At 44.4% G+C, this 10000-nt stretch overlaps 1 protein-coding gene and 1 long non-coding RNA gene across 2 annotated transcripts in view; both read left to right on the top strand.

Annotated features, from left to right (window-relative positions):
- LOC124021179 (leukotriene B4 receptor 2-like) overlaps window positions 1-2881 on the top strand; it is a 7015-nt gene extending 4134 nt beyond the window's left edge. Inside the window, exons 2-4 of the mRNA XM_046336526.1 lie at window positions 831-1024; window positions 1935-2378; window positions 2573-2881. Of these exons, the coding sequence (XP_046192482.1) occupies window positions 878-1024; window positions 1935-2378; window positions 2573-2881 (900 nt within the window). The 5' untranslated portion in view covers window positions 831-877. The remainder of the gene's footprint in view (window positions 1-830; window positions 1025-1934; window positions 2379-2572) is intronic.
- Window positions 2882-6487: 3606 nt separating this feature from the next.
- Window positions 6488-7259, top strand: LOC124021178. Its single transcript, XR_006836213.1, has 2 exons — window positions 6488-6668; window positions 6814-7259. It is a non-coding gene; the product is annotated as an uncharacterized LOC124021178 (long non-coding RNA).
- Window positions 7260-10000: the final 2741 nt, after the last annotated feature.

The following is a 10000-nucleotide window of genomic DNA, read 5'->3' as shown; positions in this document are numbered from 1 at the left end:
CACACTAACATATATCTCCATACTGTCTGTCTCCACACTAACATATATATCCATACTGTCTGTCTCCACACTAACATATATCTCCATACTGTCTGTCTCCACACTAACATATATCTCCATACTGTCTGTCTCCACACTAACATATATCTCCATACTGTCTGTCTCCACACTAACATATATCTCCATACTGTCTGTCTCCACACTAACATATATCTCCATACTGTCTGTCTCCACACTAACATATATCTCCATACTGTCTGTCTCCACACTAACATATATCTCCATACTGTCTGTCTCCACACTAACATATATCTCCATACTGTCTGTCTCCACACTAACATATATCTCCATACTGTCTGTCTCCACACTAACATATATCTCCATACTGTCTGTCTCCACACTAACATATATCTCCATACTGTCTGTCTCCACACTAACATATATCTCCATACTGTCTGTCTCCACACTAACATATATCTCCATACTGTCTGTCTCCACACTAACATATATCTCCATACTGTCTGTCTCCACACTAACATATATCTCCATACTGTCTGTCTCCACACTAACATATATCTCCATACTGTCTGTCTCCACACTAACATATATCTCCATACTGTCTGTCTCCACACTAACATATATCTCCATACTGTCTGTCTCCACACTAACATATATCTCCATACTGTCTGTCTCCACACTAACATATATCTCCATACTGTCTGTCTCCACACTAACATATATCTCCATACTGTCTGTCTCCACACTAACATATATCTCCATACTGTCTGTCTCCACACTAACATATATCCCCATACTGCCTGTCTCCACAGGTCTCCTCACTGCAGCTCCAGGTCTATATCTTCCTATCTGAGCCACGATGAACCTTGTGAACAGCAGCCAGTGGTTCCTGACCCAGCCGTCTCCCAGCCCAGCAGGACCCAGTAAAGGACTGGGCTGTAGTAACACCTGGCAGGCAGAGACAGGCCGCATCACTCAGATGGTCATCACCGTGCTCATCTTCCTGGTGAGTCTCTAGTCTGGAGAATCATTATAGTTCAGTCTACATCAATACAGGTACTGCTGTGCAGGTTGTTCGTCCCAGCGCGCCTGATTCAATCGGCTTTAATCGAGACCATTCCATGTTGAATCAGGGGGGTTAGTGTTGGGCTGGAACAAAACCATGTTGAATCAGGGGGGTTAGTGTTGGGCTGGAACAAAACCATGCCATGTTGAATCAGGGGGGTTAGTGTTGGGCTGGAACAAAACCATGTTGAATCAGGGGGTTAGTGTTGGGCTGGAACAAAACCATGTTGAATCAGGGGGTTAGTGTTGGGCTGGAACAAAACCATGCCATGTTGAATCAGGGGGTTAGTGTTGGGCTGGAACAAAACCATGCCATGTTGAATCAGGGGGTTAGTGTTGGGCTGGAACAAAACCATGTTGAATCAGGGGGTTAGTGTTGGGCTGGAACAAAACCATGCCATGTTGAATCAGGGGGTTAGTGTTGGGCTGGAACAAAACCATGCCATGTTGAATCAGGGGGGTTAGTGTTGGGCTGGAACAAAACCATGTTGAATCAGGGGGGTTAGTGTTGGGCTGGAACAAAACCATGTTGAATCAGGGGGGTTAGTGTTGGGCTGGAACAAAACCATGTTGAATCAGGGGGTTTGTGTTGGGCTGGAACAAAACCATGTTGAATCAGGGGGTTAGTGTTGGGCTGGAACAAAACCATGTTGAATCAGGGGGTTAGTGTTGGGCTGGAACAAAACCATGTTGAATCAGGGGGGTTAGTGTTGGGCTGGAACAAAACCATGCCATGTTGAATCAGGGGGGTTAGTGTTGGGCTGGAACAAAACCATTGGCATAGCCCCAGTTCTTGAGGTTCCTGCAGTGTCTTCTGATTTATGACATCACTTCCTCTTCTCTGTCCCCAGGTGGGCGTGTCCTTGAACAGCCTAGTGGTGTATGCGTTGGCCTGGCGTGGGCGTGGCCGCCTGACAAGGCGTGGCAGCTTGGGCCAAGGGGAGACGCGCGGCGCCAGCAGCTTCCGTGTCTACGTAGTGAACCTGGCGCTGGCTGACCTGGTCCTTCTCCTCCGCACCCCTCTAATGCTGGCGTACCTGGCCCACAGCTGTAGCTGGCCCGTGGGGAAACTGGCCTGTCGCCTGGTGATATTCCTGAGAGGCCTGGGACTATACGCCGCAGCCTTCCTGCTGTGTGCCGTGGCTGTGGAGAGATGTCTGTGTCTCCTCAGGCCGGTCTGGTCCAGTCTGAAGCGTCCTCGCTGGGCAGTTCCCCTGGTGTGTGGTCTCCTCTGGGGCTGGCTGCTGCCCTGGCTACCCCTTACCTCCACACTGCCGACCTGCTGGAGATCAACGGTACTACCCAGTGTCTGGAGAGCCTGGGGTACAGCACGGGGCTGTTTGTGACTGAGACGGTGGCCGGGTTCCTCCTGCCGTTAACGGTGTTCCTGGTGAGTAACGTAGCCGTGCTGTGGACCGCCAGGCAGGCAGGAGTCGCCGGACCAACCTCTCCATCCTCCTCTTCTTCCTTTTCGGCGACTGCGAGACAGATGGCCAGGCTGTACCGGGTCCTCTTCCTCACCATGCTCCTCTTCCTGTCCTGCTGGGTCCCCTACTTTACCTGCCGCTTCCTGCGGGCGCTGGCTGTAGGGCGGCCTGAGCGGGCGGGGCTGTACCGGGCGTCGTTCACAGGGGCGTACGTCTCTCTGTTCCTGGTGTACCTGAAGAGCTCCCTGAACCCTGTCCTCTATGTGTTCGCCGCCCGAGGCCTGGGGCGAACCGTCCGCGCCTCGCTCCCTCCACCATCGAGAGAGTCTTCAACTATGACTATTCTGACTCCAGGAGTAGACGGACCCTAAGGAGGGAGGATTCACAGATCTAGTGCCCTAAAACGCCCTGTTAGGGACCCTAAGGAGGGAGGATTCACAGATCTAGTGCCCTAAAATGCCCTGTTAGGGACCCTAAGGAGGGAGGATTCACAGATCTAGTGCTCCACAGTCCTGTTAGGGACCTTGCAGTTTTACTAGCAGACTGTAGAGATCCATTGTGATCGCTGGCCAACATGAACTCAGACGTTACAGTCTTACTTCAGCCCTGTGTGGACTACATGGACTGCATTATTATAGCAATAGGCATTATCTTAGACTGGGTGACAGGCTTACTTCAGCCCTGTCTGGACTACATGTATATATTATAACTATAGGCATTATCTTAGGCTGGGTGACAGGCTTACTTCAGGCCTGTCTGGACTACATTATTAGGACTATACTGCATTATCTTAGGCTGGGTGACAGTCTTACTTCAGCCCTGTCTGGACTACATTATTAGGACTATACTGCATTATCTTAGGCTGGGTGACAGGCTTACTTCAGCCCTGTCTGGTCTACATTATTAGGACTATACTGCATTATCTTAGGCTGGGTGACAGTCTTACTTCAGCCCTGTCTGGACTACATTATTAGGACTATACTGCATTATCTTAGGCTGGGTGACAGGCTTGCTTCAGCCCAATGACGTCATTGGAGTCTTGGTGTAAAACAAGTTCGGCTACACCGCATTACACACTGCAACAATCTCTCCAATCATGAGCCCTGTCCTGGCCTGCCTCTTCAGTGATGCCTAAAACCACCAGTTCTGTGTACGGCGGCACTTTAGGAGGCCCGAGTCACAGTGGTTTCTCAAAGTCATTTTTGATTCGCCCAAAAAAAAGCATGGAACAAATGAGCCACGTTGGGCAGAACCAAGTACGACTTAGCGAGATCCTATTGGCTCGTTCTATTATCATCTGCATATTTCTGTTAGGGAACGCCTCCTCTGTGAAGTGCGCATGTGCAATTAATAAATTTGCCTTTACACTCCGAAAACAACACGATTAAAAATTAAAAATTAAAGTTTTGCAAATGTTCAAGTCTACAAACCTTAGTCTACTTTGTTCATAAGATATTCTAGTTTTGGGAACATAAAACATTATTGAAAATGTTGGCCAAAGTCCATCTCGTTCCGTCTTCTCCCATTTGCCCTCCAGTGAGCTTCCTCTCAGTCCCACATGGAAACGCCAAAGCAGATGCTTCACTTCTAAAAACCCACGGAAATATCTCATTGAAATATCTCATTGAAATATCTCATTGAAATATCTCATTGAAATATCTCATTGAAATATCTCATTGAAATATCTCATTGAAATATAAAAGGAGAAAGAGAACAAGAGCGAGGTCAGCGTGTTATTAATGTTATTGTTATGTTATTATGTTATGTTATTAATGTAGCCCACAGTGATGATGTTATTCAGAGTTATTGACCTCACAGTAAACCAGATTCGAGTCATTTACAATTCAACATGTTGATTCAAAAGCTGCACTGACAGATAACGTTAAAACTAACGTCAAGGAGTACCCAGTCTAGCTATAACGTTAAACTAACTAACATCAGGGAGTACCCAGTCTAGCTATAACGTTAAACTAACTAACATCAGGGAGTACCCAGTCTAGCTATAACGTTAAACTAACTAACATCAGGGAGTACCCAGTCTAGCTATAACGTTAAAACTAACGTCAGGGAGTAGCCAGTCTAGCTATAACGTTAAACTAACGTCAGGGAGTAGCCAGTCTAGCTATAACGTTAAACTAACGTCAAGGAGTACCCAGTCTAGCTATAACGTTAAACTAACGTCAGGGAGTACCCAGTCTAGCTATAACGTTAAACTAACGTCAAGGAGTACCCAGTCTAGCTATAACGTTAAAACTAACTAACGTCAGGGAGTACCCAGTCTAGCTATAACGTTAAACTAACTAACGTCAGGGAGTACCCAGTCTAGCTATAACGTTAAAACTAACGTCAGGGAGTACCCAGTCTAGCTATAACGTTAAACTAACGCCAGGAGTACCCAGTCTAGCTATAACGTTAAACTAACTAACATCAGGGAGTACCCAGTCTAGCTATAACGTTAAACTAACGTCAGGAGTACCCAGTCTAGCTATAACGTTAAAACTAACTAACGTCAAGGAGTACCCAGTCTAGCTATAACGTTAAAACTAACGTCAGGAGTACCCAGTCTAGCTATAACGTTAAACTAACTAACATCAGGAGTACCCAGTCTAGCTATAACGTTAAAACTAACGTCAGGGAGTACCCAGTCTAGCTATAACGTTAAACTAACTAACATCAGGGAGTACCCAGTCTAGCTATAACGTTAAAACTAACGTCAGGGAGTACCCAGTCTAGCTATAACGTTAAACTAACTAATGTCAGGGAGTACCCAGTCTAGCCATAACGTTAAACTAACTAACGTCAGGGAGTACCCAGTCTAGCTATAACGTTAAACTAACTAACGTCAGGGAGTACCCAGTCTAGCTATAACGTTAAAACTAACGTCAGGGAGTACCCAGTCTAGCTATAACGTTAAAACTAACGTCAGGGAGTACCCAGTCTAGCTATAACGTTAAACTAACTAACGTCAGGGAGTACCCAGTCTAGCCATAACGTTAAACTAACTAACGTCAGGGAGTACCCAGTCTAGCTATAACGTTAAACTAACTAACATCAGGGAGTACCCAGTCTAGCTATAATGTTAAACTAACGTCAAGGAGTACCCAGTCTAGCTATAACGTTAAACTAACTAACGTCAGGGAGTACCCAGTCTAGCTATAACGTTAAACTAACTAACGTCAGGGAGTACCCAGTCTAGCTATAACGTTAAACTAACTAACGTCAGGGAGTACCCAGTCTAGCTATAACGTTAAAACTAACGTCAAGGAGTACCCAGTCTAGCTATAACGTTAAACTAACTAACGTCAGGGAGTACCCAGTCTAGCTATAACGTTAAAACTAACGTCAGGGAGTACCCAGTCTAGCTATAACGTTAAAACTAACTAACGTCAGGGAGTACCCAGTCTAGCTATAACGTTAAACTAACTAACGTCAGGGAGTACCCAGTCTAGCTATAACGTTAAACTAACGCCAAGGAGTACCCAGTCTAGCTATAACGTTAAACTAACGTCAGGGAGTACCCAGTCTAGCTATAACGTTAAAACTAACTAACGTCAGGGAGTACCCAGTCTAGCTATAACGTTAAACTAACTAACGTCAGGAGTACCCAGTCTAGCTATAACGTTAAACTAACGCCAAGGAGTACCCAGTCTAGCTATAACGTTAAACTAACGTCAGGGAGTACCCAGTCTAGCTATAACGTTAAAACTAACTAACGTCAGGGAGTACCCAGTCTAGCTATAACGTTAAACTAACTAACGTCAGGGAGTACCCAGTCTAGTTATAACGTTAAAACTAACGCCAGGGAGTACCCAGTTTAGCTATAACGTTAAACTAACTAACGCCAGGGAGTACCCAGTCTAGCTATAACGTTAAAACTAACTAACGTCAGGGAGTACCCAGTCTAGCTATAACGTTAAACTAACTAACGTCAGGGAGTACCCAGTCTAGCTATAACGTTAAACTAACTAACATCAGGGAGTACCCAGTCTAGCTATAACGTTAAACTAACATCAGGGAGTACCCAGTCTAGCTATAACGTTAAACTAACATTAGGGACGACCAATCACGGCCGGATGTGATACAGCCTGGAATCGAGCCGAGGACTGTAGTGACGACTCTTACACAGACCAATTACTTAACCAATTACTGTTTAATCAGGTACTGTCCAAATATGTTATACATTACTGATAAAGATGACGTTAGCCACTTTTGGTACTTTTGGCAGCTTCAGCTCAATCAGCTTTCTGTTGAAAAAACTAAACTCAATAACTTTGAGTTAACATTTTTTTCCCCCAATTTATAGACGATGGACATACGCAACTGAATATGCAGCTCAACAAACACGGTTGTTTGTATTTGCAGCAGGAAGTGAATAGTTTGTGTTTACAATGATTTATCATGTCGCCATCTACATGGTAAGATGGGATGGCTGCCAACGATGGGCGCTCCTCAGCCTGTTGTGGTTCTGGATGGCCAGACTGCGCGCAAGAGAGACACTGTCATGTGGGGAAGCATACAGGGCTTATTTCAGCATGTTTTATCTTGTTACTGATACCATGTTGTGTTTTAAGGTGTTTTGACTGATTTCATGTCAATGCAAATGTATTTTTAAAAAAACAAACGTGATAACTTGCTCACCGTCGACTGTAATGATGTATTTGAAACAACAAGTGGTCATTGTGCAAATGTTGTTGTTTTTTTCCTTCCAATAAACATCGGAGACGAAATATAGTTTCCACGTTAACAATCTTAAGACATATGTTTTGGTTTGCGCGCATTTTGTTGCCAAAGCGACAGCTGGAGAACACTGGTTATTGAGGTAAATGAAGGACAAGACAGTTGAATGTTAAAATGGGAGTGAACTGCTAATATCATTAAGGAACAGAAATTATCTCAGATGTAAACAGGATTTAGTTCATATTCTCTGTGTGTGTGTCTGTTCAGAATACTCCATAATGCTGCTGTGTTCTGTACTATAGGAGATACAGGAAAGCAGAACAGAGCGAGAACATAGAGAGAAGGGGAGGCCCACACAAAGACAACATGTAGCCTGGCGGCACCAAGACAGACAGTAGTCCTTGCTGAACATTACTTCTCAAAACAAATATGCCGCGACTGCCACATCCTGTGTGTATAAACAGTGGTGAGCGATCTATCTTAAAGATATAAACGCTCATGGGAAAGAGTGCAGTAATAGGTTTGCACCTACAGTTTAATGTCTTATCTTTATGGAAGGGCTAACATCCTAGAATTGTGTGATATAACTCACAAACATTGTGAATATTTAGTTGGGGGAAAGGACGGTATGCTGGTATGTACAGGGAGGAGGGTGTTGGAGGGAGTATTTGTTTCTGTGCAACTAGTTTGATAGAAATAACATCCTGTAGCTAATTGACCTTGGAATCAGATTTATTACCACAAATATGATAAAAGCATGATTTAAGGGTGTTGGGTGCCTGCTTCTGTACATATTATCCCCCCATTAGTTAACAGTAATCTGCCCCCCCATTAGTTAACAGTAATGTGCCCCCCCCCATTAGTTAACAGTAATGTGACCCCCCATTAGTTAACAGTAATGTGACCCCCATTAGTTAACAGTAATGTGCCCCCATTAGTTAACAGTAATGCCCCCACCCCATTAGTTAACAGTAATGTGACCCCCCCCATTAGTTAACAGTAATGTGACCCCCATTAGTTAACAGTAATGTGCCCCCATTAGTTAACAGTAATGTGCCCCCATTAGTTAACAGTAATGTGCCCCCATTAGTTAACAGTAATGTGCCCCCATTAGTTAACAGTAATGTGCCCCCATTAGTTAACAGTAATGTGCCCCCATTAGTTAACAGTAATGCCCCCACCCCATTAGTTAACAGTAATGTGACCCCCATTAGTTAACAGTAATGTGCCCCCATTAGTTAACAGTAATGTGCCCCCCATTAGTTAACAGTAATGTGCCCCCATTAGTTAACAGTAATGTGCCCCCATTAGTTAACAGTAATGTGCCCCCCATTAGTTAACAGTAATGTGCCCCCATTAGTTAACAGTAATGTGCCCCCATTAGTTAACAGTAATGCCCCCCATTAGTTAACAGTAATGCCCCCCCATTAGTTAACAGTAATGTGCCCCCCATTAGTTAACAGTAATGCTCCCCCATTAGTTAACAGTAATGTGCCCCCATTAGTTAACAGTAATCTGCCCCCAACCCATTAGTTAACAGTAATCTGCCCCCATTAGTTAACAGTAATCTGCCCCCCCATTAGTTAACAGTAATGTCCCCCATTAGTTAACAGTAATGTCCCCCCCCATTAGTTAACAGTAATGCCCCCCATTAGTTAACAGTAATGTCCCCCATTAGTTAACAGTAATCTGCCCCCCCATTAGTTAACAGTAATGTGCCCCCCCATTAGTTAGCAGTAATGTGACCCCCATTAGTTAACAGTAATGTCCCCCCATTAGTTAACAGTAATGTCCCCCCCCCCATTAGTTAACAGTAATGTCCCCCCATTAGTTAACAGTAATGTGCCCCCCATTAGTTAACAGTAATGTCCCCCCTCCCATTAGTTAACAGTAATGTCCCCCCCATTAGTTAACAGTAATGTCCCCCCATTAGTTAACAGTAATGTGACCCCCATTAGTTAACAGTAATCTGCCCCCATTAGTTAACAGTAATGTGTTAACCCCCCCCATTAGTTAACAGTAATGTCCCCCATTAGTTAACAGTAATGTCCCCCCCATTAGTTAACAGTAATGTCCCCCATTAGTTAACAGTAATGTCCCCCATTAGTTAACAGTAATGTGCCCCCCCATTAGTTAACAGTAATGTCCCCCCCATTAGTTAACAGTAATGTCCCCCATTAGTTAACAGTAATGTGACCCCCATTAGTTAACAGTAATCTGCCCCCATTAGTTAACAGTAATGTCCCCCCCATTAGTTAACAGTAATCTGCCCCCATTAGTTAACAGTAATGTGCCCCCATTAGTTAGCAGTAATGTGACCCCCATTAGTTAACAGTAATGTCCCCCCCATTAGTTAACAGTAATGTCCCCCCATTAGTTAACAGTAATGTGCCCCCATTAGTTAACAGTAATGTGCCCCCCCATTAGTTAACAGTAATGTCCCCCATTAGTTAACAGTAATGTCCCCCCCATTAGTTAGCAGTAATGTGACCCCCCATTAGTTAACAGTAATCTGCCCCCATTAGTTAACAGTAATGTGCCCCCATTAGTTAACAGTAATATTAGTTAACAGTAATGTGCCCCCATTAGTTAACAGTAATGTCCCCCAGTAATGTGCCCCCATTAGTTAACAGTAATGTGCCCCCCATTAGTTAACAGTAATGTGCCCCCATTAGTTAACAGTAATGTCCCCCCATTAGTTAACAGTAATGTCCCCCATTAGTTAACAGTAATGTGCCCCCATTAGTTAACAGTAATGTCCTCCCCCATTAGTTAACAGTAATCTGCCCCCATTAGTTAACAGTAATGTGCCC

Source organism: Oncorhynchus gorbuscha, unplaced genomic scaffold, assembly GCF_021184085.1.
Source record: "Oncorhynchus gorbuscha isolate QuinsamMale2020 ecotype Even-year unplaced genomic scaffold, OgorEven_v1.0 Un_scaffold_1078, whole genome shotgun sequence".
In the NCBI taxonomy this organism is placed as follows: Eukaryota; Metazoa; Chordata; class Actinopteri; order Salmoniformes; family Salmonidae; genus Oncorhynchus; species Oncorhynchus gorbuscha.
This window is presented reverse-complemented; position numbering and strand designations above follow the sequence as displayed.